At 40.7% G+C, this 26,807-nt stretch overlaps 1 protein-coding gene across 7 annotated transcripts in view; it reads right to left on the bottom strand.

Annotated features, from left to right (window-relative positions):
- LAMA2 (laminin subunit alpha 2) overlaps window positions 1–26,807 on the bottom strand; it is a 1,513,089-nt gene that overhangs the window by 502,393 nt on the left and 983,889 nt on the right. For 5 of the 7 annotated variants that reach the window (XM_073627245.1, XM_073627247.1, XM_073627249.1 and 2 more), the window contains 5 exons: window positions 25,436–25,647; window positions 23,668–23,774; window positions 19,607–19,870; window positions 18,825–19,005; window positions 15,630–15,766 (listed from right to left, as the gene is read on the bottom strand). In XM_073627245.1, the coding sequence (XP_073483346.1) occupies window positions 15,630–15,766; window positions 18,825–19,005; window positions 19,607–19,870; window positions 23,668–23,774; window positions 25,436–25,647 (901 nt within the window). The remainder of the gene's footprint in view (window positions 1–15,629; window positions 15,767–18,824; window positions 19,006–19,606; window positions 19,871–23,667; window positions 23,775–25,435; window positions 25,648–26,807) is intronic. The other 2 variants (XM_073627250.1, XM_073627251.1) reach the window with 1 other exon arrangement.

Raw genomic sequence — 26,807 nt, 5'->3', positions numbered from 1 at the left:
AGTATCGGTACTTGTACTCTTTCTTAAAAAAGTGGTATCGGTGCAACCCTAGTGTGTGTGTGTTTGGTATGTATTTTGGGGCTGACCCTAGGGATGGGCTATCTGTTCGAGTTGATTCCCATTGCATCAGAGGGGGCAGGGTCACCCGTACACGTCACTGGGAAACCCCGGCGTTTCACCTTCTCAGAGGGGGACGGGGTCACGTGACGGGTGCCCCGCCCTCAGCTACATAAGAGCTGTCAAGCTGGCGCCGCATATTGGCTGGGTGCCTCCAGTGGAGGCAGGATCCTGTGCGTGTACCTCACTGGAGTCGCTGGAGATCATCCATTGCTGGAGATCGAGAATTGGATTACATCGCTGGAGTAGGAGCATGGATTTATTGGATTACATCGCTGGAATCTCTTTTTTATTTTTGTATTTTTAATAAAGGACTTGTCCGAAGCCGTCTCCTGTAGTTTTTTTTAACATTTTGACACTTTCTTTTTGTGAAATGGTAGGGGTACAATGTACCCCTTACCAATTCACATAGGGGGGCTAGGATCTGGGTGTCCCCTTTGTTAAAGGGGGCCCCCCGCCCGCAGACCCCCACAACCACCAGGAAAGGGTTGTGGGGATGAAGCCCTTGTCCCCATCAACATGGGAACATCCTCCCCATGTTGAGGGCATGTAGCCTGGTATGGTTCAGGATGGGGGGCACTCTCTCGTCCCCCCTCTTTTCCTGCGGCCTGCCGGGTTGCATGCTTGGATAAGGGTCTGGTGTGGATTTTTGGGGGAACCCACGTAATTTTTTTTTAATTTTGGCATGGAGTTCCCCTTAATATCCATACCAGACCTGAAGGGCCTGGTAATAAAATTTTGGGGGACCCCCATGCATTTTTTTTTTTAGTTTTCAATGACTTTCAATGACTTGTATGTGTATTGTCGGGATCGACAATTCATTAATAGCTAGCACTAGTGCTAGTACTTTTAAATTACTTTTTTTCCTTTAGAAATGTCATTTTGCTCTCGGACTGTTATAAACACGGGAAACATGCGCCACTTTACAGGCATACTATAGACACCCCCCAGGTATAAAATTTAAAGGAATAGTTCACTTTTATGTCATTTTGCTCTCGGACTGTTATAAACACGGGAAACATGCGCCACTTTACAGGCATACTATAGACACCCCCCAGGTATAAAATTTAAAGGAATAGTTCACTTTTATTGTTTCACTTCAAGCGTTATTAAAATCACTGCTCCTGAAAAAACAGCCTTTTTTAAAACTTTTTTCTTTATCGTACATCACGGGACACAGAGCACCATAATAATGACTTTCTGGGTTATATGCTACCTAGGTGATTGGACACTGGCAACCAATAGTAAGAAGGTTCCTCCCATATAACCCCTCCCATACAGGAAGTACCTTTAGTTTTTTGCCAGTGTCTTGAAGGTGATGGTCACGGCTATGGAAGCTCTTCAAATTTCTTCAATAATGTCCCAGTGAGGATGTTATAATCAGATCTATTCGGAGGGCATATCATGCTAAAGTGGATGGTACCCGAGCCTTGGTTCAAGAACAAGGTTTTGTCTGTAATGTGTCCTTTATGGCGCTGGACCCTTGTTATATAGGTATTCCTGGTCTTTCATTTGCCCAAGGAAACCTAAAGGATGCTTTACAGAACCAAGGGTGTGGACCCCAAACAAAAAGGGGGGACCCGGTCCTTGAAGGTCCTCAGTAGCGCTACCCGCGGTGATGGGGGAAGATTGGGCCTGTATCAGGCCCTGCAGCGAGGATCAGTGAGTGCTCCCTCTGGAGGCCTAAGTAATATTACTGTTGTTACTAATTAGATGACATGTTGTTGCCACATTTTCATGCCTTATGTTCCCACTGACAGTTACAAGAAACAAAAGCCGTAAAGACACACTTGGACGGCTGTCTCCCACACGGGGGCCGCATCTGCTGGGCGTGCGCGTGCGTGAGGAGCGTGCACATGCGTCGTGGGTGCGCCGCATGCCCGTGCGCCTGTATCCATCTGTGTACGCTATGGCGTGCGTGGGTGGAGGTCACCACGTGCATCGCGACGTGATGGTATGGAGCACGCATATAGAGGGAAGTCGGCGCCTGCGTGTGTCAAGACTGTTTGGCAGATTAGACTTGTATGCGATGGGACACAGAGGTCTACGTGAGTTGGGCATTTGCAACACATGGAAAGTTAAGGCCGTGGTGATTGCTATACGCTGTTTTCATCCATATAGCACAGAGAGAGTATTGTTTTCCCTCAAAATCTTGTAAGCAATGTCTTCCAGAAAACGAGGTACAGGGATTAGGGCAAGTCCAGGGGTTAAAGTGACTCCTTCAAAAACAGGAGATCAGCCTCAGGCTACTGCAGCATCAATCTCCCCTGAAAGACCTGCGGCATTTGGCCTGCTTGAGCCATTGCATATGTCAGGCGTAGTGGCCACCACCAGTATCCCTGCTTCGGCTTATGTTACTAAGGAGGACTTAACGTCAGCCCTAGCTGGCCTTGAAGGCAAAATAGCAAAATATGATTGCCTCAGTAACACAGGAAGGGAAAAAACGGCATAGATCTCCCTCTCCTGAGCCTGATCCCAGTGCTGAGTCACTTGAGCACCAGGACTCCCTTAGCCAGTTGGGTCCTTGTGATTTGGATCCAGAATGGGCAGAGGATTTTGAGGAGGTGGCCGTAGGGGATAAAGAAGCAGAGGCTGAAGAGTCCTCAGCGGGGGACTCAGGTTCTGAAGAACCATTGTCAGCTTCACAATCCCAAAAATTGTTTATCCAGTCTTTAGCTGAGATGGTGAGAGCAGGATTTAAGTTACCCCCTGTACAGGGGCCAGAACTTTCCTGTTCTACATTGGGATCCTTGCGACCTCAGCAAGGTTCCCGGGCGTTTCCTGTGCATCCACTATTGGAGCAGTTGATTTACGCTGACTGGGACCACCCGGACAGAATATAGTTACCTCCAAAGAGGTTTTCTTTTTTATACCCTATGGAGGAAAAATTAAAAAAAAGGTGGGATACGCCTTTAGTGGATGCTGCTATTTCTTCAATGAATGAAAGCTTAACCTGTCCAGTGGATAATGCCCAAGGGTTTAAAGATCCAGCGGATAAAAAGCTGGAATCCTTACTAAGGCCTCCTTTGCGGTGGCTGGGTCAGCAGTACAACCGGCAGTTGCGGCTATTGAGATTTGCCAATCCCTGAAGGACCATTTTAAAAGATTGGTCAGGAACCTACCTGTTCAGGAGGAATATTCTGACGAATTTTCAGAACTTCCTCGCGCTTTATGTTTTGCAGTAGACGCATTAAAGGACTCAATCCAGCTGATGTCTCGTTTTGCGCTACTCTCAATACATATGCACAGAGTCTTGTGGCAAAAGAATTGGTCAGCTGAGATGCCATGCAAAAGGCTGCTCGCAGCTTTTCCCTTTCATGGAGACCGTTTGTTTGGAGAAGATCTGGATAAGTATATCCAAAAAATCTCAGGCGGAAAGAGCAGCCCTCCTTTAAAATTCCTAACGCTCCTGGGCCAGGCGCCTCTTCTCCCAAGAAGTATCGACAGCCTTAACCATCTGTCTTTAAGAAACCTCAAGGTCAAAAGAGACCTTGGACTCAAAAGCCGGCCAAAGCCAATTCCAAGTCCTCCTTGTGAAGGGACGCCCCCACTCTTACAGGTGGGGGGCAGACTGCGGCGGTTCACAGCTGCTTGGGCAAGGTTGGTGCAGGACAGGTGGGTCATTTCCACTATAACACAAGGTTACAAAATAGAGTTCCAGGATTTTCCCCCAAATCGGTTTCTGGTATTAAGTGTCCCATCGGACCCAGAGAAAAAGCAAAGCCTATTCCTAGCCTTAGAACAGCTAGAAAGGCAGGGGGTGATTATCGAGGTTCCGCACAAAGAAAGATTCAAAGGGTTCTATTCAAACCTATTTACAGTGCCGAAGCCGAATGGGGAGGTAAGGCCCATTCTGAACCTCAAGTCTCTCAATTCCTTTCTAAAGGTTCGAACCTTCCGTATGGAATCGGTTCGTTCAGTAGTCGCATCCTTAAAAAAGGGGGATTTTTTAGCATCCATAGACATCAAGGATGCGTACCTGCATTTGTAGCACTTCCATTCGGTCTGGCTACGGCCCCTCGAGTCTTCACAAAGGTGTTGGCTCCAGTATTGGCTTTTCTAAGGTCCCAAAGGATATCGGTGATAGGATATCTGGACGACCTTCTGTTAAAGGACCAGTCCTAGTCCACCCTTAAAGAAAACGTTTCAACTACTGTGCATTTTCTGAAATGCCTAGGCTGGATTCTGAATATGGACAAATCAGCCCTTCATCCAGTTCAAATCTTGACATATTTAGGCCTGATCCTGGATACGACCCAGGAAAGGGTGTTTTTACCCCCCTTAAAGGTCAGCTCAATAGTGGAGCTGGTCAGAAAAATCAAAAGGGTAGAAAGACCCTCAATTTGACTGTGCATGAGACTGCTGGGCAAGATGGTGTCGTCTTTCAGCGCAGTTCCTTATGCGCAGTTTCACTCCAGGTTGTTCCAGAAAACTATCCTGGAGGCTTGGAACAGGTCTGTTCTAACCTTGGATCATCCAATGTCTCTATCCCCAAGGGTAAAACAGGACCTCTCTTGGTGGTCAAAGACCAGCAACTTGAAAAGCGGGAAGTCCTTTCCGCCGGTAACCTGGAAAGTGGTAACTTCAGATGCCAGTCGTCTCAGCTGGGGAGCAGTAATGGAAGAGGCCTCCGTACAGGGAAAATGGTCCCAGGAAGAGAAGACCTTGCCTATCAATCTGCTGGAAATCCGAGCAGCTCGCTTGGCTCTCATATTCTAGACGTCAGGTTGTGGGGGTCTCCGGTCAGAGTCCAGTCTGACAATTCGACGGTGGTGGCATACATACACCACCAAGGAGGTACCCAGAGCCGGGCAGCCCAAAGAGAAATAAATCACATATTGGCTTGGGCAGAGAGACACGTGCCATTTTTGTCAGCAGTCTATATTCTAGGGGTGGACAATTGGCAGGCAGACTACCTAAGTCGTCAGCAATTGTTACCGGGGGAATGGTCCCTTCACCCCGAGGTTTTCCTTCAAATATGCCAGCATTGGGGGATGCCAGAGGTGGATCTCCTGGCATCCAGGTTCAATGCCAAGGTGGACAGCTTCATATCCAGGACCAGGGATCCACTTGCCATGGAGACGGATGCATTGGTGGTTCCCTGGGATCAGTATTCCCTAATTTACGCTTTTCCTCCGATCCAGATGCTGCCACACCTGTTACGCAGGATACAGGAAGAACAGAAAACAGTAATTCTGGTGGCCCCATGGTGGCCCAGGAGGTCTTGGTACACACAGATTGTGAGGATGGCGGTAGGGGACCCATTGTGCTTTCCATTCCGCCCAGACCTGTTGTCCCAAGGTCCCATATACCTGAATTTAATGGCATGGCTATTGAGACCAGAGTACTAAGAGACCGTGGTATCAGAGGATCTGTTTTGTCTACTTTAATAAATGCTAGAAAGCCAGTGTCTAGAAAAATTTACCATAGAGTCTGGAAGTCGTACATCTCATGGTGTGAGAGGAGAAGATGGCACCCTCGCAAGTATACAATTGGGAGGGTCCTTGCCTTTCTGCAAACAGGAATTGATTTAAACTTATCCCATTAAGGGACAAATTTCGGCCTTATCGCTTTTTTCCAGAGGCCAATCGCATCTCATTCTTTGGTGCGAGCCTTTGTCAAAGGAGTACTACATTTAAGACCGCCAATTAAGCCGCCCTTATGCCCATGGGACTTGAACTTAGTGCTTTCAGATCTACAGAGTCAGCCCTTTGAACCTATTAAGCGTATTCCTTTGATCCTATTAACTAGGAAATGAACTAGTCTTTTTGGTGGCTATAACCTCAGCTAGAAGGGTGTCTGAGCTGGCCGCCCTTTCTTGTGAAAAACCCTTTCTGTTTATTCATCAGGACAAGGTGGTAATGCGGCCTCGTCCAGATTTTTTACCCAGGGTGGTTTCCAGTTTTCACTTGAATCAGGATATCATTTTACCTTCCTTCTTTCCTAAACCTAAATCTAAGGAGGAAAGGTTGCTCCATTCACTGGATGTGGTGAGAGCTGTCAAGGTTTACTTAGATATGTAGCCACTTTTCGGAAGTCTGACTCACTTTTTGTTCTGCCTGAGGGTCCTAAGAAAGGACAGGCAGCAACTAGTTCTACAATCTCTAGGTGGATTCGTCAGGTCATTTTCCAGGCCTATGAGTTGAAACACAAGGTTCCACCTCGATATCTCAGAGGAGTTAGTACGTCATGGGCAGTGCGCCAACAAGTGTCTATGGCTCAGGTTTACAAAGTGGCCGCTTGGTCTTCGGTTCATACATTCACCAGGTTTTACCGACTGGATGTTAGGTCTCAAAGAGAGACTATTTTTGGCCAGAGCGTGCTGCAAGCAGCTTTATAAATCTTGAGCCTAAAAAGAAAAAAAAAAAGGGGAGTCTAGGAATATTATGTTCCCTCCCCTCAAAGGCATTGCTTTAGGACATCCCAGATAGTCATTATTATGGTGCTCTGTGTCCCGTGATGTACGATAAAGAAAAATGGATTTTTAAAACAGCTTACCTGTAAAATCCTTCTCTTGGAGTACATCATGGGACACAGAGGTCCCTCCCCTCTTTTTCTGGGATCTTCATTGCTTGCTACAAAACTAAAGGTACTTCCTGTATGGGAGGGGTTATATGGGAGGAACCTTCTTACTATTGGTTGCCAGTGTCCAATCACCTAAAGGTAGCATATAACCCAGATAGTCATTATTATGGTGTTCTGTGTCCCGTGATGTACTCCAAGAAAAGAATTTTACAGGTAAGCTGTTTTAAAAATCCATTTTTTTTTGCATTGATACATGTCCCCTGGGGCAGGACCCAGGTCCCCAAACACTTTTTAAGACAATAACTTGCATATTAACCTTTAAAATTAATTGATTTGGTGTTTGCGTGTTCGAGCAAATTTTTTGCCTGTTCGCAGGTTCTGGATGCGAACCGAACAGGGGTGTGTGTCAGTTTTTATATATCTTTATATGTGTCAGTTTTGCTGCATGGTACAGATGCCTCACTTTACAGGCAGACTAAGGGGACCCCCAGGCACTATATTTGAATGATTTTTTCATTTTTATTGTTTCACTTTAGGTATCAGTAAAATCACTGCTGCTTTAAAAACAATCTTTTTTAAAAGTTTTTTTGGCTATGGTACATGTCCCTCAGGGCAGTAGACGGACCCTCGTACCCTTTTTATGACCAATAACTTGCATATAAGCCTTCAAAATGGGTACTTTTGATTTTACCAGTTTGGTATCAGATAAATAACTGATAGCTAGAGGAAATCTCCCCAAGGTAAAGTATATTTATCAGCTAGATTGAGATTTTAATTTTCCTGAAATTTTAGTGAAAGTTGGGAGATCTCACAGACATTTTGCCATTTTGATAATCTGCATTGGAGTCAAAGGGAAGGGCAAAACTAAAGTGTTGTTAAAAGTAAAAAGACAAACTGAGAGATCTCAGGGAAATTGCATCAATTTGATCATCAGCATTGGAGTCAAAGGAGAATGCAGAAACAAAGGTGTTTTTAGGGTGAAACATTCTTTTTATTGCTCCTAAGGGTTATGAAAATCCCTTTCAACTCTTTAAGATCTGTACCCGTGGCAAAAGAAAACAGCCTCTCATTAGCCTCTATATAGGTTTTACACAGAGAAAAAGGAAAAAATACAATACAAAAAAAATATTAAATGTATCAAAATAAACTACACATAATACACCCCACCAAAATAAATAAATAAAAGGTGTAAAAAAAAGAAAAAGAGATTAGATCTTTTTCAAAAGACACATTCTCCTAAGTGGCCCTATAAGCAAAACAAAATTAATGAACAGCAAAAGCCAAAATCACTCTGCTCATCATTGTTGAAGAGAAACTCCCCCCTTTAGGAATTTTTAAGGAACAGATGTTCCCACTGGGATATTTCCCATTTGCTCTTGTTTCAGTGACAGCTATGACAAAAAAATCAGAAATATCTATTAACAGCAACAATTTCATGCAGACAGTTTGTGCTAGTTCATGGAGTCTTGTGCATTTCAAGCTGCAAAGATTGTTCTAAGGAGGAAAAAAAAGATTTTTTGCATATTAATATGTGGCCTTTGCATCATGTCTAGCCTTCCCAAATGTTTCAGTAACAACTCTTCTGAGAAATTAGTTGTAAACATAGCGAACTATGAGCTGTGGCATATTTATCATTAGTAATTTAAAAGGCAGTGTTTCCCTGGGTTATAACTGTCATGCAGATATGCAGAATTTTGTATTCGGTTTAATAAATATCATAACATTTGAAAGTACAAAGGCATATTAAAAGACAGATCTTATAAATAATTAAAACAAGTTCTCTGAATAAACTAGCATAATTGTTTAATTTGTTTACTGGCTCACAAATTCAAAGCTATTCCCACCCTAAAGTAGGCTCATCTTATATTCCTAAAAATATTATACTATGTTTTTTTTATCTTTTTATTGGGTATGTGAAATATTATGCCTAACTTGAGCTTTTTAACAACAAGTGAGCTTTAATATACTTACAATATTCTTCATTGCTACACATATTTTCATTGAATGTTAAAATGGTTAATGCATAACTATATAAACAGAAGATAAATATAAATGGGAAAATAATGTTCCACAACTTGATCTTAAAATGGACCAGATTCTTATAAAGTATAAATCTTCATGAATCCATTAGTAAGATACCATATATCACAACATATAGGAACAATATATTTGTCTATAGAAGTTGAACGATTTCATTAAAAAGCAGTCCTCGAGCTCTAAGTGAAGTGAAGTGAAGTGAAATTCAAGTTTGCAGCACTTTCTGCAATTAAATGCTCCCAAGCTGCTTCTTCTAGGTTCAGCATTTTTGTCCATCCTGATTTGGTGGACTAGTACGGTGTAACTCTTGGCCATGAACACAGGAGTTAATTCATCCCAGCACCAAGACATGCCAAGAATGTACACTGAGACTCGTTAGCTGGAAAGAAGCTTTCTTTGCAGAGGAGACATACAAAGTCATTGGCAGGAATTGCAGAAGTGCTGCACAAATGAAGTAGTTGAAAGAAAAGAAAAGAAAAAACTTTTTGTAAGGGAGGAGTAGAACATGCAATTATGGGGAAAAAAGCTCTGCTTTAATCACCAGAGAAGAAGTAAGTATTGGAGTGGGAGCTAAATTTTAATTGTATTGGGAACTGATTTTTAATCTTTCTTTTAAATAATTGTGGCAAAAATAAAAATAAAATCCCTTTTACTTCACATGACGTGTGTCCCAAGTCTTGTCTCTGCCTCACTGCAGAGGGGGAGGGTCTAACTTCAGGTGTCCACATTACTGCCTGGGTGACATGGACACAACTTATTGGCTGTTCAGCAGTGGCGTCTTCCCAGATCCCGGAGACTGCAGCAGTGTGATGTCACAACAGACCTGAATCACATGTGTCCACTCCAAAAAAGGTTTCTGATGTGAGACTTGAGATTATAGTCTCATGTGAGTTCAAAACTTCTTTAGAAACAATGTTTACCCTTGCTAAATGGTAGAAAACAAATGGGGGGGGGGGTTGGCTGGAACCCAGAGACACACTTTAATCTATCAGTATTTGCTAAAAAAAAAAAAAAGTCTTCTCTCCCAGTAATCCTTTTTGATACACCCCTGACCATCCCCACTTCTTCACAATCCCTAGTGAACAGCTGGGAGGGGACGGGATGGAGCAGGAGACAGCTGATCTGTCTCAGAAAGGATAGACACACTATTTTGTTTTTTTTGGTGTTTTGCTTGGCTTTCTATAGAGTGGTGCACTGAAGCTCCCAGCAAATATGAGTACCCTGTCAGAGGGGTCTGGTTTATTAATAAAATTATTTTATAAAACAGTGTCACACTATCAAGTCCCTTTATGTTTTGCATGAGTGTGGAAGCAGCAGAACTGAGCAGCCCAGGACTCCATCACTGACACTGAACCCAGGGGTGGTTCACAAGCATGTTCTGACTGAACTTAATCATGAGGTCACAGACTCTAAAGGGAGCGTACACACATAAGGGGGAGCACCTGAGTGAACACAAGAACACAAATTTTATCACCAGTACAAGCTGTGATCAATGTTGGAATGAACTGCAATATTTAATGATGTTACTATTTATATGAACTTTTTACATTTATTGTGTGTGCATTTAGCACTTTTGATCACTGGATCACTTTAAATATATTTTTTTGCATGTATTTGGATCACTGTATTTGATACATGAAGTTTTTTATTTTATTTTATTTTGTATGAACTTCTTGGAGTTTGCACGAAAATACTTTATATATTTATTTTTCAGACTGTGAAGTTTGTTCCTGGATCCAGTCTCAGCAACCTTCTGGGTCGCCATCTGCTGATTGCTATGTGGATACTGCAAGTCCTGGGGAAAGCATATGTGGCCAGCCTTTTTCATCTCCATTATTACCCTGTGGAAGGGACTGCATGAATGACCTATCTGTTAGCGCAGAAGGTCTACTCAATAAGGTGAGCTGCCTCTACTTCTGGTGGTGGAACACAGCGATGTCGATACACGAATGACAAGTTTATCTTATCACTGTACCTTTTTTCTTACCATCTGATGAGTTTCTTTTCTACTAGTGGACATTTATCCATTCACTCGGATCAAGATATACTTTGGGACTCTGCCTCATAGTTTATGTATTTGGTCTTCTAAGCGCTGCACTGCTTTATTTTGAGGGTTATCATTTAGGATTTTATATTGGTCTTCAGTGTTCAGCTGCTGGTTTTCATTTTTATTTTGTTTTTGCGCTGTCTGTTTCTCCTTTTTCTATACATTTATTTTACCTTTATACATTTCAGCACATATGTGGATTATAAGGTTTGTGATGCTGTGGTCACACACTCTATGGAAAAAAAAAACTTTGTTTGCACGTCAACACATTTTTTATTTAGTGTCATTGCATCAAGGCACTCATGCTACCATCCAGATAGTGCAGCATTTCCTCTATAAATATTGCATTTGCACGGTTGTATGGGACGTAATCAGTGCTAGCAGCTGTCCTGATAGGAGGTGTTACATATTTACAGATTTTGGGTAGCTAGCAAGATTTCTTGGTTTTAGATTAATATGTCACATTTTGCCAGCATCAAGGATCACACTGCACTTATGACCAGTGTTGTTTTTTGTGGAGAAACCATATTTTCATTTGAATAAGGCTACGTTTCCACTATTGCAACCACAAAGTCGCACGATTTAGGGTGCGACTTTGAGTGCAGCTTTAATTCAACTTTACACTCTCTGGATCAAAGTTGCATCAAAAGTTGCATCAAAGTAGTGCAGGAACCTTTTCAAAGTCGTGGCAACTTTAAGTTGCATAGATGGAAATGGGTGCCATTGAAATCAATGGGCTGTGACTTGTCATGCAACTTTATGTGTCCAAAGTCGCATGACAAGTCACACTAGTGGAAACGAAGCCTTAAGGAAAAATTGGCAAAACATTTACAAAAATGCAACGCACTGAAAGAGAAAATAAAAGTCACAAATGTAATGTCTTTAACCACCTCCTGCCTGACCAATGGACTTACAGTATATAAAAGGGCCATATGTCCTCCCACATCGCCCACTCACGAGTGCTTTTAAGGAGCACTCAGGGACACAATGTGTGACCGCTGTGTCTACTGGACACAGCAGATCACCGATAGAAGCACTGGGCCGCTGTGATTGACCCTGACACGATATGATTGCTGTGACCAATCACAGAGATCCCATGTTCATTAGTAAACAATGACGGTATAAGGAAATTCCGATACGGCGACTGGCACATATATATGTGCAGAGCATCGCTCAAAGAGATGAGCATAGGCACATCTCTGATAGAGATAAGTGTAAGCAAATAGCTCATAGGAATGCACATACATGCAGGAATGCACACACACATGTGCACACATGCGTGCAGGAGTGTGTCTAAAGTTTCTGGCATCAGACAGGCTATTTAAGGGATTCTCTTGCTCACTGTCAGTGCTGACTGGTCTTCAGCTTTCCCTGTATCCCGAGTGTATCCTGTATCTGATTTACTTTGATGACCCGGCTTATTACTGACCTGATCCTGGATTCTACCTGTACCTCTGACTACTTGTTCCTGATCTCGGCTTTATTCCTGACCATGCTTCCGCCTACACTTCTTTACCTTATTGCCAGTCTGCTGCTAGCCTCGGCTACCTCAGTGACCTTGCTCCTGCTTCTGATTGGGCTTTATAGTACTTCTGAGTGTCTGCTTTGGCTGTTCTTCGTAACCGCTCCAGTCATCACAGTGTGTTCCTGCTTAGAGCCTGCTGAGATCTTCGACAAGCCACACTTCTAGAAACTCCAGTACATGTGGAGTACCCCTTTAACATCAGCTGGGCCAGAGTGCATCACATCTGCTGCTGGCCTGATATCCTGCCTGATTTCTTAAGCCTGCATCTTCTGCTGCAGGTTTTGCTATCAACACCTGCCAGCACTCTTGTTCTTCCTGTCCCTTGGCACCATCTGTTCCACTTTCAGTGGAGCCTGGGCTGGACATGAGAGGCCTACCTTGTAAATTCAGTCTGCTACAAGGTATATGACAGTCTGTCATTCATGACAATGTTGTTTACTATTGTGATCTCTGGAATTTGTCATAGTGATCACTTGGTACAGGGTTAATCACAATCACCATGTGATGTGGCCAATCATGAATAGATGCCAAACACAATTAAAGACATATTGCTTATAAACAATCATAGTGTAAAAAAACAAGTCCTGATCAGTCCCCCTAGAGCAATACAGTGTCACTATGGCATCACTGCAAAAAAAAAAAAAATGTAAAAAATATATATATATATATATATATATATATATATATAAATATATATATTTTTTTTTTTTTTACATAAATGAGATTGCACTGCTGTGGTGGTGATCATGTACACTAGCTAAATGCCCTGATATCACTGTATGTCAGTGCTGCCAGTCATTATCTCTGATCACGTCCATAGCAGTACAATGTCACCAGACGATTTCTGACAGTCAGTATTCTTAATCACTGCCACGCCAGTCAGTGCCCCTAATCAACACCACCCACTCTTTGTGTCCCTAATCATTGCCATATCAGTCACCATATCCCTGATCAATGCCACTATTCCCAGTTTCACCAGAACAGTGTAAATCAGAAGCAGTGTTACTGTTTGTTGCCACACTAGCCCCTATTGTCACCAGACAAGTGTAAGCCAGCAGTGTTCCTGGTTGCTGCTACACAAGACCCACTTTCAACAGACCAATGCAGCCAGCAACAGGTTTCCTGATCACCACCACACCAGTGCAGTGTTCCCTTTGCCTGATGCCTGTACTAACCCTGGCCTGTTTGTTGATAACATTTTTGTATGCTGCTTTGGCTGATCCTTTTCCTATTTGCTGACTATGTCTTTGCATGCGGCCTAAACTGACCCATCTGCACACCCCACTGACTACGTTCCTGCAAAACACCAGTTCCAAGTATGCCAATGCTGTGTGTGAGGAATATCTGATTAAATTGAGAGTTTAATGGAAAAACATTTATTTTCATTGTATTTCTGCAGTTTCCAAAAACGTGTGGCAAAAAAATGAACTCTTCAAAAGTCTGACCCCCTCTTGGGGTGTTTACTTTCCAAAATATTTTGTAGGTGTTTTAATCATTCTGGTGCCCTTGGGCTCCTAAAAATGTGATAGTTAGTCAGAAACTAAAATTAGATGATTAATTTATGCCCCTAGAAAGCCTGAAGGTGCTCATTGGATTTTGGTCCTCTCTACTGTATGTGGCATCGCCACATTCGAGAAGAGTAGCAGAATGTGTTTTGGGGTGTAAATTTAAGTATGTCTATGATGTGCGTGAGAAATATTTTATTAAATGACAACTTTGTGTAAGAAATTAATTTTCCTTTCCTGCATCTTCCAAAAACTTGTGGCAAAAAGACATTTTCAAAAGACTCACTAGACTTTTCGGGAAAATACCTGTGAGTGTTTGAGTAATTTATGCCCCTGGAATTCCTGAAGGTGCTCCTTGGATTTTGGGCCCTTCTATGCATCTAAGAGGCATAGCAGAATATGTTTTTGGGGTGTAAGTACGTCTATGCTGTGTAACTTCAAAAAACTCAGCATGTCTCTTATTAAATACCTTTGACTATCTACTTTTCAAAAATGGGTAGTTTGGGGGTATTTGTACTGTCCAGGCAATTTAGGGCCTCCAGATATGAGATAGTTAGCATTTAGCACATAAGGACTGATACATTTCCAAATATACAGTATATACCATAGTTTGAAGACTATAACTTTCACGCAGACTAAATAATATACACTGATTTGGGTTATGTTTACCAAAGAAATGTAGCAGAATACATTTTGGCTTAAATTTATGAACACAGATTATTTATTTGCAACATTTTATAACAGGAACTAAGAATTTATTTTCATAACATTCTTGGTCTTTTTTTCATTTATATAGCAAAAAAACTGTGGTGATTAAATACCACCAAAAAGAAAACATTGTCTGTCTAAAATGATAGAAATTTCATTTGGGTACAGTGTTGTATGTCCAAGTAATTGTCATTCAAATTGTAACAGCACTGAAAACTGAAAAATGGCTTGGACTGGAAGGGGGTGAATGGTGAAATACCTGAAGTTTATTGTCCTATATTTTTCCTGACATTGTCCCTACTTTATTAAAAACCTTGTGATAGTTTTATTTTAGAAGCTTTTGATGTGTGCTCAATGTCAAATGAATTGCATTCAGCACTGGCAACCAGTGCCAGTGTATACTGACAAGCACATTCCCCACATGGTTTTATGCCATTCCATTTGGCTCCACTCAGCTCTGCTTGTTATATAGCAAACACAGAAAAGACAGATCCATACTAATCCCCTGTGTACATGAGCCCTGATACATTAGCAAAGTTCCTTCATGACCATAAATAACAAAAGATACTAATAAGTGGTGGTGTGGTTGGGGTAATATCTTGTATCATTAAAGTTATTGGATTCATTAACTGAAATAGATATTCGCTTTGAAGTTATGTTGGATCACTGTGATCTTTTTCATTCACAACTGTTTGACAAGACAAATGATGATGAGCACGCAAACAGTTTCATTTATACTGCCAAACAGCATACTTATAATATATTCTCTGTTTTTAAATGAACCATTTCCTTAGCTCTTTTTTTGTTAAATGCAATGCCCTTTATTTCCGGAAAATGAAACACTTTACACACATGTCAAACCCCAGTTAATTAATAACATTATGTTGCTCAAAAATTTTAATATCTGCTTTGACTTGAATTCAACATTTGGGAGCATATTATTTAAATTAGTAGTAGGAAAACAAAATACAATACACTTACCATCATTGAAGTTCACCACATAGAGATATTAAAACAGAAGAGACGCATCAACTTTCAAATGAAATCCTCAGCAAGAAAAAGTACTAATCAATACCATTGTTGGTAATCATACCTTGATGTTTGTGAGTATATAATAACAGTCTGACCATTATTTACCCTACTGAGAATGTATTGATTGACTGACCTTGCATCCAGTGATAATGCTGTATCCCCAGTGGTTTGGTGCACATTTCTCACATTGATCTCCAATGGTGTTGGGAGGACAAATACATTGGCCTGTTTCCTCATCACAGTTATTCCCAACATGAGGGCAATCGCAAGCTAAATAGTGACAAAACTCTCATATTAGGCACAGCAAGGTTAACCCATTGACAAATATTGTCAACACAATACTGTTACATTTCTGCTTCTAGCACGATTTGGATGGTATAAACATGCATTGCAAACATGCTAAAGAGTTTTTTTGAATAGATACACTTTAAGTCACTGATGAGATCTAGAAAAACAACCAAAAATCTGCTTTTTTAATTTACTACAACCAGGTTATTGAAGGCTGATTATTAGTTGCTATATTTTACTGCAGGCAAATCCTTTTTATTTACACCTGTAAGGCTTCTTGCACATGGACGTCATAATTTACTGATGTTTACTCAGGAACTTTTGACGCCTATGGGCAAGGGGCCAAAAACTGTGTAAAGACGTGAGTAATGTTGAGTATAGACAAGTAAAATTCTTCTTCATAGAGCACAGAGCAGTACAACAAAAATAGAAAATGTTTCATTTAAGTGCAGTAATTTACTCTAACAAACATGTTTACTCGTCTATAAGCATGTTTATGCCAGTATAAAGTAAATGAGTATATTACAATACTGCCAATCAAGAAAAAAATTTGCTCTTCTATACTCGTTTATACGCTTACGCACCTTTAATTGCCTATACTCAACATTACTCAGGTCTTTACACACAGTTTTTGGCCCCTTGCACATGGGTGTCAAAAGTTCCTGAGTAAACATCAAGCCCGTGCGCAAGAGGTTTTACAGGTCTACATAGGGTGTGCACAGCCTATTGCATTAGAGTGTTCACCCCGAAGCCTAAACACCCATGCCTTTCTCTGCAGCCTCAGCTGCATGGGGCAGTGAATGAATGGGAAGCACTCTGTGCCGAGTGGCTTCCTGTTCATTCACAAACTGAAGCATAATAAACACGGTATACTATGCTTCAGTTGTGAATGGACACAGCAAGTGAGTGTGTTCACTGTGTTCATTTAGAAAAGGAAGGGACCGATAAATTGCATATTTACTAGCCCCTTCCTCTCTTTCCATCCTGAAACATCCCCCACAGCAGCCAGGGGAGAAGAGAGGAGAGAAGCCAGCAGCGCTGTGGGGAGGGGGAGGGCAACACAAGGGGAAACCTGGGCAGTAGAGGGAATCAGCACCGAATGTAGTGATTAGGATGTGCCCAAGCGCACCTGGCACACCCCCTGCGCATGCCTATGCAGGTCTAAAAAAATAGCATTTGCCTGCAGTAAAATATAACATCTAGTAATCGGTCTTTATTAAACTGATTGTTAAACTTAAAAAAAGTTGTTTTTTTTTTTTTTTTTTTTTTTAGAGCTCATCAGTGACTTGTAAAGTGTATCTGTTACTCAGCTGTGTGCAATGTCCCATAGACAACAATGCATCTCATCACAGATCACACTCAGCATATTTTAGTCCTGTATGCAAGAAGCCTAATGCCCCGTACACCCGATAGGATTTTCCGACAGAAAATGTTCTATGGGAGCCTGTTGTTGGAAATGCAGACTGTGTGTAGGCTCCATCGGACATTTTCCATCAGAATTTCCGTCACACAAAATTTGAGATCTGGATCTCAAATTTTCCGACAACAAAATCCGTTGTCCTTAATTCCGATCGTGTGTACACAATTCCAACGCACAAAGTTCCATGCATGCTCGGAATCAAGCAGAAGAGCCGCATTGGCTATTGAACTTCATTTTTCTCGTCTCATCGTACGTGTTGTATGTCACTGTGTTCTTGACGTTCGGAACTTCCAACAAGATTTGTGTGACCGTGTGTACGCAAGACAAGTTTGAGCCAACATCCGTCAGAAAAAAAACATGGATTTTGTTGTTGGAAAATCCTATCGTGTGTACAGGGCATTAGGCAAATGTTTCAGAGTCATTTTGTAATTGTTACTCTTGAGTAAAAAAAAAGAATTTAATTACATTTCAGCATATCTTATACACTGATTACCTGAGCCTTTTTAATTGTCATCATTATAAGATCAGATGCGAACACCTCTACACAATCTTCCTAGTAGAGTTGGGTGAACGGTTCAGGCTGAGCAAAAGTTTGACCCCAACATGCCTGTTCACCGATTCGGCGAACAAACCCGACTTTGCAGGGTGTTCAGCGGGTGTTTACCCCGCCGAACACCCTTCAATGCACTGCACACTGACAGTGCATTCTAAGCCCTGATTGGGCAAAGCTCATCAATCAGGGTGCAGTGAATAGCTGGTTGTTAAGGAGGGGGCTGAGAAGCTGGCTGTGGCATCCTAACAACTGATGAGTCATCAACTGTCAATGAGCTTGTCCGCTGACAGCTGAATAAAAGAAAAAATCATTGCCGGCAATAAAAAAGTGAAAAAAAATGGTATGGGGGTCCCCCAATCCATACCAGATCCTTGGGGTCGGGTATAAATTTTAAGGGGAACCCCATGCCAAAAAAAAACCTGTGGGGTCCCCCCAAAATCCATACCAGACCCTTTTCGGCATGCAGCCTGGCAGGCCAGGAAAGGGGGGGTGAGCCCCCAGATTCCGCCCTCCATGTAAATGCGTATGGGGTACGTAGTACACCTACCCATTTACTAAAAAGGTGTCAAAACGTAATAAAAAATTAAAAAAACAGTGTCCCCCCCATGTAGATCCATCGTTAATTATGATGCTACTGCCACCGCTGGACCCGAAAAAGAACAAAAATTGATCCGCTGTCAACTAGGGCAAACCGCCAAATGCCTGGCTTGCTGTTTGAAAGTTTTTATACAGGTAAGGGGCAGAGCCACCTGGTGACATCTCCTGGTGGCCCGCCCCCATTGTGCTCTCTGAACAACACAGAACATAATCTTTAGAGATTGAAGAACTATAGTTGTGACTCAGCAGAGGGCATGTTAGGCATCTGAAGAGTGACTTCCAAACAGAGAGCAAGGGGCCTTCTTTACAACATGATTACAGGGGGCAGCCTTTTCTACTTAGGCTGCAAATGTTTTCTAAAGAAAAAAAAACTGCAAGACCTTGCACACCTTTTGTTTTGATGTACCTGTAATAAAATTAGCTGAGTTAAACTCAAACCACAATTCCCCGTTAACAGAAAATGTACTTACGGGTACATCCACCTTCTTGGAAATCATAATATCCACGAGCACAGTGGTCACATTTATCTCCAGCTACTCCAGGCTGACAATGACATTGCCCATTGTCATCACAGTCAAATGATTTGGATCCAAAAGAGTTGCAGTTACAGGGAACACATCCTTGAGAAAAAACAGGACCATACGTTTGTGGCTGAAAAGGGAATAGAACACAAAAATAAGTTGTGTACATAGATTTATTATGATATAAAAATGTATAAAAGGCATAAAAAGGCAAACCACATGATGACATTTTGAGTAAAAGATAATACACTAAAGGGGCCTGCACACGCATGCAACTAATTATTGCATACTTAACAGTAGGACCACTGAGTCCCTAGAATATTTCCAACAACAGAGAGAGAAACTACTGTATAAAGTAAGGTCTAGTTTCTCACTGTAGTTATAACAAGGTACAATTTAAACCATTAAGAAGTGATTACATTTGTGAATGTGGTTTTAAAAACTAAAGGCCTTTTTAAAAAATAGATTCAATATCATTATTTAATATCTGCAGAACACTAATTCATACTCGATAAAGCAATTAAATGCTTTTTCGCCATGTCTACATAATTCCTAAAATGATATCTATCCATGTAGCCGAGTTTTGAACTTCTAAATATCACTAGTTAGAAAATTGATATAAGGATATAATTAACAACACCTTGTTAATGTATTTTAGATATCAATCAATAACTTGTCGTGCACTGGTAGTGAACTCCATGCCATGCAGAACAAGCCTGCAAAACAATTACCGGGATTGATGGTTTGTAAGCTCCTCTAGGACAGCCTCTTGATGTGGGATAGTTCCACCTTCGAACAGGAACTTGAATATTTTGAGATTTTCGAGGCAGTTCTTTCCTCTCATAACCCTGCCTTTTAAACTCACATCGCTTCCCAAAGAACTCTGGTTTACAGATACACCTCCCTGTTATGTCACAGCGTTGGGACATTGAACCAGTCACACTACAGCTACAGGACTGACAAATTTGCTTTTCAGAATCCCACCAACAGTTAGGCTTTTAGAGTGAAAGCAAAGAGAATAGAGGGAAAGTGTAAGAAACATAAAAAGATACAACAGAATTGGAAAGTAAGAGAAATTGTTAAGCTTCTGAGATCTGACATTCAAGTGAGATAATACTGAGAGACAGAACACAATGTCTTTCGGAAGAATACAGCAGATGACATTTAGCAATGAATATTTCATGCATGTCTGAGATACATCACACAACAAATTATAATTGTAATTAAATGATAAATTATTCTAGATGAGTGCTGATACATTATTTGTTCACTCAACTTAATAATGAAACTTTAAAATCATGAGAAATAGGAAAAGCAACTATATTTAAGTCATTATAAAATTAGAAAGATATATGGACCATTACACTATAGTAAAATATAAATTAAATACAATTTCAGTGTGAATAAGGTGTGTCAAAAATACAAATCTAAACAGGCGGACGGATGGTTCCTAGTTTTCAGTAATTATGATGATGTTTAAAGAGGGTAGACTGAAAATTAACGAAATGGCATACTAAGGTAAACATTTGAGCACAGAAAGATAGGTGGTGCTAACTTTTAAATATGTAGAGACTAGAGCTATTATCAATTTTAACTCTGCTGCCTTGTTAATATTAAGGCCAAATGATGCCCAAACCTCTGTGATCACCTTTAAGGCTGGGTTCACACTGGAACACGCAGCAGCTCACAGCAGGAGTCTGGTGCATCTCCATTAATCATTTCAGGTCCAATTTCATCCCCAATTTTGGCCAGAAATCGGACCTGAAATGGACCAAAAGACACACAGGGCTCCTGTGCAATTCGCAACGGAGCCGCTGTGGAGATGTGTGAACTGGCACCATAGAGAGCCGGTCACAATCTCCTGTTATGCGAATTGGATGTGGGGAAACCCGCATCCAATTCGCAATAGTGTGAACCCATCCTTAAGGAAAACTGTCATGACAGAAACATGGCTGCCATTGTGGAGCTGTACTAAAGAACAGTAACTGATCTCCTTATGTAGATTGACTGGCCTTGTCTCCACTCCCTATATTTTTTTTAGGCATAATGTAGTAGGGGGAGTCTTCTGGGTTCCTGTCGGGACCCAGTTCACTTGCTGGTGGAACTGTGGTTCCCTGGGTGAAAAGCTGCAGTTCTGGTGTCCACCAGCAGGTGTCTCCCAGCAGCCAGAAAGTTCCTGCAATCAGCTCCAGCAGGCCCCAGCTGCTGGAAAAACACTTAAGCCTGTCTCTACTAACACAACTTGTGTCAGTGTTTTGATTGCCTTTCTTGCTGCCAGATTCTGAATACCAGTTGCTCCTGCTCTAGCTTGCATCCTGTACCCTACTGCCTTACTCTTGCTTCCCATGTTCCTGTATCCCCCTCCCCTTGCAAATTATATTAAATATGGTAAGGGACCTCCGACTTAAGCTTATTTGATTAGATGACCATTTTATTCTTAGCTAAGTCTGAGTTGTGTCTGAGTTGTGATTGGTAATGAGACCTGATTAATAGTCCCCACTCTTAAAATCCCTACAGAGCTTGCTTGGAACATCACAGGATTCTCCTGAGTTCTAAGATTAAGGCATTTGAAATTCAACCTGTATACAAACATAAATATTGTACTATCCAGGCTGTAAAGTGATAAAAGAATCCAAAAAAAGTACAGTAACTACAAATCTTCTATAACAACATTTTAACGGTTAGCAAGGTTTGACAATATTGCAGTATGTGAAAAACTACAAGTCTAATGTAAAGCTAATTGCAAATCTTCTATAACATTTTAACGCTTAGCAAGGTTTGACAGCATTGCAGTATGTGAAAAACTACAAGTCTAATGTAAAGCTAATTGCTTCTTTTATATCAGGTTACAAGGGCCTTTTTTATAACATAGCCTCTTAAATGTTTGTAGCCTTGGCATTAACCTTTGGAAAGGTTGAACAGATGCAGGTCACTAAAACTTCTCGATCATCATGCATTAGCTGACGGAAACACTCTTGCATTGTAATCTAAATGCGTTGATGTGGTATTTCAATACCAATAAAAGCTTGCTTTAGCTGAATAGACCCCAGCTTAAAATGATGAATACATTCTTCAAACACTTTTAGCACAAGTGGACGTCAAAGCAAATCAACAAAAAATCTACAGGATTTGTATGGCAGGTTTTTCAATATATTCATCTGTGGAAGTAAAATGTTAGGCATAAAAGCATGTAGTTTATGCCAGAGGAACTGATATGCTTTGGAAAGGTATTATGATAAGAAATCCATTTTGGTCTCATAGTAAAGCTAAAATCAATGCGTACATCATAAGTTGTTGTGTTTTAGGTACATTTTCAAAAACGACAAGACTATCTATTTTATATCTATCTATATAATTTTCTGAAATATTAAGTTTAGCTATACAATCAGCCCAAAGTATGCAGAAGCAATCTATAGTGACATGTGTTCTAATTTTTGTTACCTACCAGACAGGTTATGTGAAAAGTGCAAAGGTGAAGACCACAATGCATAACATTATAGCAGGGACTGTAGTGGAAAATATTTAGTCTTCCCAGTGGGGATATTTAGATGGTGTAGAGTTAAACGGCACAGGTATCCATATCTAAAGTAAAATTACTATTTTAGAGAAAAATAAATGTCCACAAATATGAAGGGGAGAGACATCTAAAGAGCATTCAACCAAGTTGAAGCTCCTCTGATAATCACCTTAACCCAGCTGTAGATGAATCCATGTGTAACTGTGCCTGTTCATCTGCCAAATGGGCTTGGTGGAAATGTTTTCTCAATCAGCTAGCAGCAGCCAATTGGAGAGTTCTGTTGTCAGAATACAAGGTCCCAGAAGTGGGGATTTGTCCATCCACCTCACTTTTGTGAATGGAGAAACCTGATCTTTTTTTTGCTGGCTGAATGAAAAAGTAGATCATCTATGGCCAGCTTTACTTTGAGGAAGATCTAATATATTTTAAGAAAGAATCTGCTGCCTGGCCCACACTACTTTATGAAAGTTTTATGAAATAGACAAAAGACCTAAAATATCTTTGGTACTAAACATTTAGTCACATGATCTTTGCTGGCTGGTCCTCCTCCTTACTTCTTAACTAAATACCTAGGCTTTGGGGCACTTGATTGGCCACAGTTTCTAGTGCAAAGATAAGTAAGTTTGATTTATTGACTTACAGGGAGTGTAGTGGGCATAGGACAGGGACTGTATTATAAGATAGAACACCTTTAGTTACTGGCAGAAAAAACAAGTATCAACTCTCTCTAGCTGCTTCCAACATGTCTTATTACCTAACCTGCTGCTTCAAATATTTGACATGCTCTGTCCAGCATGGTTGGAATGTAATCACAATTCCAATGACCACACCTAGTGAATCTAGACAAATGATACTCTGCTTTTCACCTCTCTATTGCACTATGGATATATAATCTACTGTAAATAAGGAATATTAAAAACAAATATTCCTTACTTAAGCTAGGTACACACAGTCCGAACAGTTCCTGCTGAACTGGCCGACATTCACACCATGTGTACAGCTGTCCTGCTGACAGATGCTGATCTAAGGACTGGCTTCTGTCGAAGGGTTTAGTGTTCTGGCGAGGGAGTCCCCCTGTCAGAACACAAAGGCAAAGTGGGAGAATTCAACATCTATATGGAGAAAAATGATGGAATAGGTAAAAAAAAAAAACACACTAATGAGAAGATTCCATATTTACATATACAAACAATAATTATATTAATAATTATTTATAGGAGAACCAATAAGTATATTTTTTTTTTGCTAAAAATGATTTCAGAAGCTGCCACTTACCAAACACTCATCACACTGGCGTCCAACCACATTATATTTGCATTCACACTTTCCTGTGTGAATATCACAGGTAGTGGATTCTGACCCATTAATGTTACAGTTGCATGCTGTAAGACAACAAAGTGCACAAGTTAGTCTACTTGTAGGCTTAGACTATGAACATTGTGCTATTTATCTGGAAGTAACTTTAAATGCAGTATCTAATCAGTTCATTGCTATATCTCTAATGTCTGGGCAAATTTGGTTTAAATGTGATTATGCTAAATTCATTAACTTTATTAAATGTACTTCCTTTTTTTGGTTCAAATAAAAATGCAAGAATATTGAAGAGAACTTGTTTAAACATGCTTTGTTACACAAGGGTCTATTACTGAATGTGCTTTTCTACTTAACACTAAACTATATTTGAATCCATTCTTTAAACCCTTTTAAACCCTTGTAAAGTCTTGTTTTTTCCTATAAAAATAAGAAAACCTGTTATATTTACTTGCCTGCTCTGTTGCAGTGAATTTGCACAGAGCAGCCCCGATCCTTCTCTTTTCAGGTCCATCTTCTGTGCTCCTGGCCCCTCACTCCCGTTAAGTGCCCCCACAGCAAGCAGCTTGCTATGGGGGCACCTGAGCCAAGTCACAGCTCCCTGTGTCCATTCAGACACGGAGCCCTGACCTGGCTCCTCCCCCTCTCTCCCCTGATTGGCTAGCTGACTTTGATTGACAGCAACGGCAGCCAATGGCTCATGTCTTAGCCAATCAGGAGGGGAATCTCGGATGGCTGAGACACTCATGGACATTGCTGGACAGAGATGACCTCAGGTAAGTATTAGAAGCGCTGAGGGGGGCTGCTGCACACAGAATGCCTTTTATCTTAATGCATTGAATGCATTAAGATAAAAAAAACTTCTGCCTTTACAACCACTTTGGTTAGTGAAACAGTGGGGCCTGATTATCCTTTTAAATTGACAGACAAAACCTATTGTCTTTTGATGAGTCAAAGTGCATCCATCTTTTCAGGTATTGTATATTCAAATGAAAAAGAAAAACTGAGTTTATCTGTACTGTGTGAAATTTGTGATTGCACAGTCTCTGCTTCTTAAAATAAAGGGTAGATAGAACTTAGGTTTTAAAGTCTCATGCGCACAGGACATTTTTGCAGCTGCTTTTAGGGGCATACTGTAATAATAACTCATCAGCTGCATGATGACCTATAAAGGAAACTGTAATGAAAATTAAAGCGGTTGTAAACCGTGGCTGGTGAAAAGAAAACCTGTAAGGTGATTGTATAATGTGCTAGTATGCATCGCATACTAGCACACAATGAAATACTTATCTTAAGCTTTCCCGTGGCGAGCTGTCATTGCTGAGAGAGATGACATCTTTCCCCGGTCTTTCCTACAGGTTTTACTATGTGATTGGCCGGAGCCTCGGTGACATCACTTCCGCGCTTGCACATGGGAGCCCTCGGTTCCGGCACAAAAATCTGAAGTTCTGACAAGGTATGCCGGACCTTCAGAACGCATGCACCTGTGATATCACTGCCTGCATTCATAGCAAATGTTTAGGAGATGCACGTTTAGGAGATATTCCTTTTACCTACAGGTAAGCCTTATTATAGGCTTACCTGTAGGTAAAAATAACAAAGCAGGTTTTACTACCGCTGCAAGAGAAGCACTTGTAAAATACAGATGGTTATGCACTCATTTAATGTTCTTTTTTATCTATTTTTTCATGTTTATGACTTTAGTTTGATGTAACAAACAGTAGATACTTACGTTGACAGCTCCTTGCCCCAAGAGCATCTCCAAAATATCCATCTGCACATTTATCGCAATATTCACCAGTCACACCAGGCTTACATATCCTACATGCTCCTGTCTCTCTGTCGCAGCAGCCAGGGGATGAAAGGTCGAGATTGTTATGACATGGGCATTGCTTACATGATCCACCTGGCACTGACGGCTGTCCAAAATACCCATCTGCACAACTAAAAAAGGAAAGACAAATTATATAAAATGTAATTTCATGTTTTTTTTTTCTTTTATGTAAATATGTAAAACTAATATTGTTAAATCAAAGAGTATTGATTAAATTGTAATATTTTAGGATATGATATTAAAGGTATACATGTATGTACGTACACTTTTCATTTATATGGGGAAGACTCAAAGCAACAGAACATTAGACACCAAACCAGACCGACTGACAAGTGTTATAAGCAAAACAGCGGGCACTGCACACCTATCCATATTTATAAAACTTGTTTCACAGTCAGCTACCTGCAGATTACTACAACTAGTACCCGTGCTGCACCAAAGGAATCCTCAAATCTGCATTATCTTCCAGGTTTCCATGGACTCTGCACCCCAATATGCAATACAGCCCACAGCATATATAATAAATACACTGACAATACAGATAAGAGAAAGACAACTAGCAAAAGGATAAGGCAAAATATGGGAATGTCTACCACTGTTGGAGCTTGCACAAGCCAGATCAAGGTGAACTTAATTTGTTTCTATCTGCTTGTCTCTGTACAAGTGACTGCAGTGCACAGTATTGTCACAGTGAGAGGTAGGTGAGATAGAACACTTTAGTAAAGATTTCAATAAGAGAAGAGAAGTTAACCTATGTTCACCCAAATACATAATTATTTTTCATCTATCGGCCCACAGCAACCATTTAACTGTCATCCTGCCATACTGTGTGTTTGAAAACTGATTATTTTTTTTTTATCTATTAGTCTATTGTACATTACTTTTAACCTACAACTTATAAACATATCTATATTATAGATTTACTTTCCTGTTTGCCTTTCCTGATCAGACAGCTGATGTTATCTATCTTTGCCCTGCTGTACTGTGTGTTTGAAAACTGATATTTTTCATTCATATGCCTATGGTAACCATGTAACAGTTGGCTGGCTGTATTGTGTGTTTGAGAATTGTAATTTTTTTTCATAAATTTTCCTATGGTACATTGTTTCTAACCTACAGCTTTTAAACTTATGGCTATATTATAGATTTACCTTCCTGTTTGCCTGCTTGAGCAGACAGCTGATGTTATCTTTATGGCTCTGTCCTTTCATAAGGCTTCATGCACATAGGACATTCAAAAAAGTCATTCTGGATCAAAACATCAAACCCT

The sequence above is a fragment of the Aquarana catesbeiana genome, linkage group LG04, assembly GCF_042186555.1.
Source record: "Aquarana catesbeiana isolate 2022-GZ linkage group LG04, ASM4218655v1, whole genome shotgun sequence".
Taxonomy (NCBI): Eukaryota; Metazoa; Chordata; class Amphibia; order Anura; family Ranidae; genus Aquarana; species Aquarana catesbeiana.
This window is presented reverse-complemented; position numbering and strand designations above follow the sequence as displayed.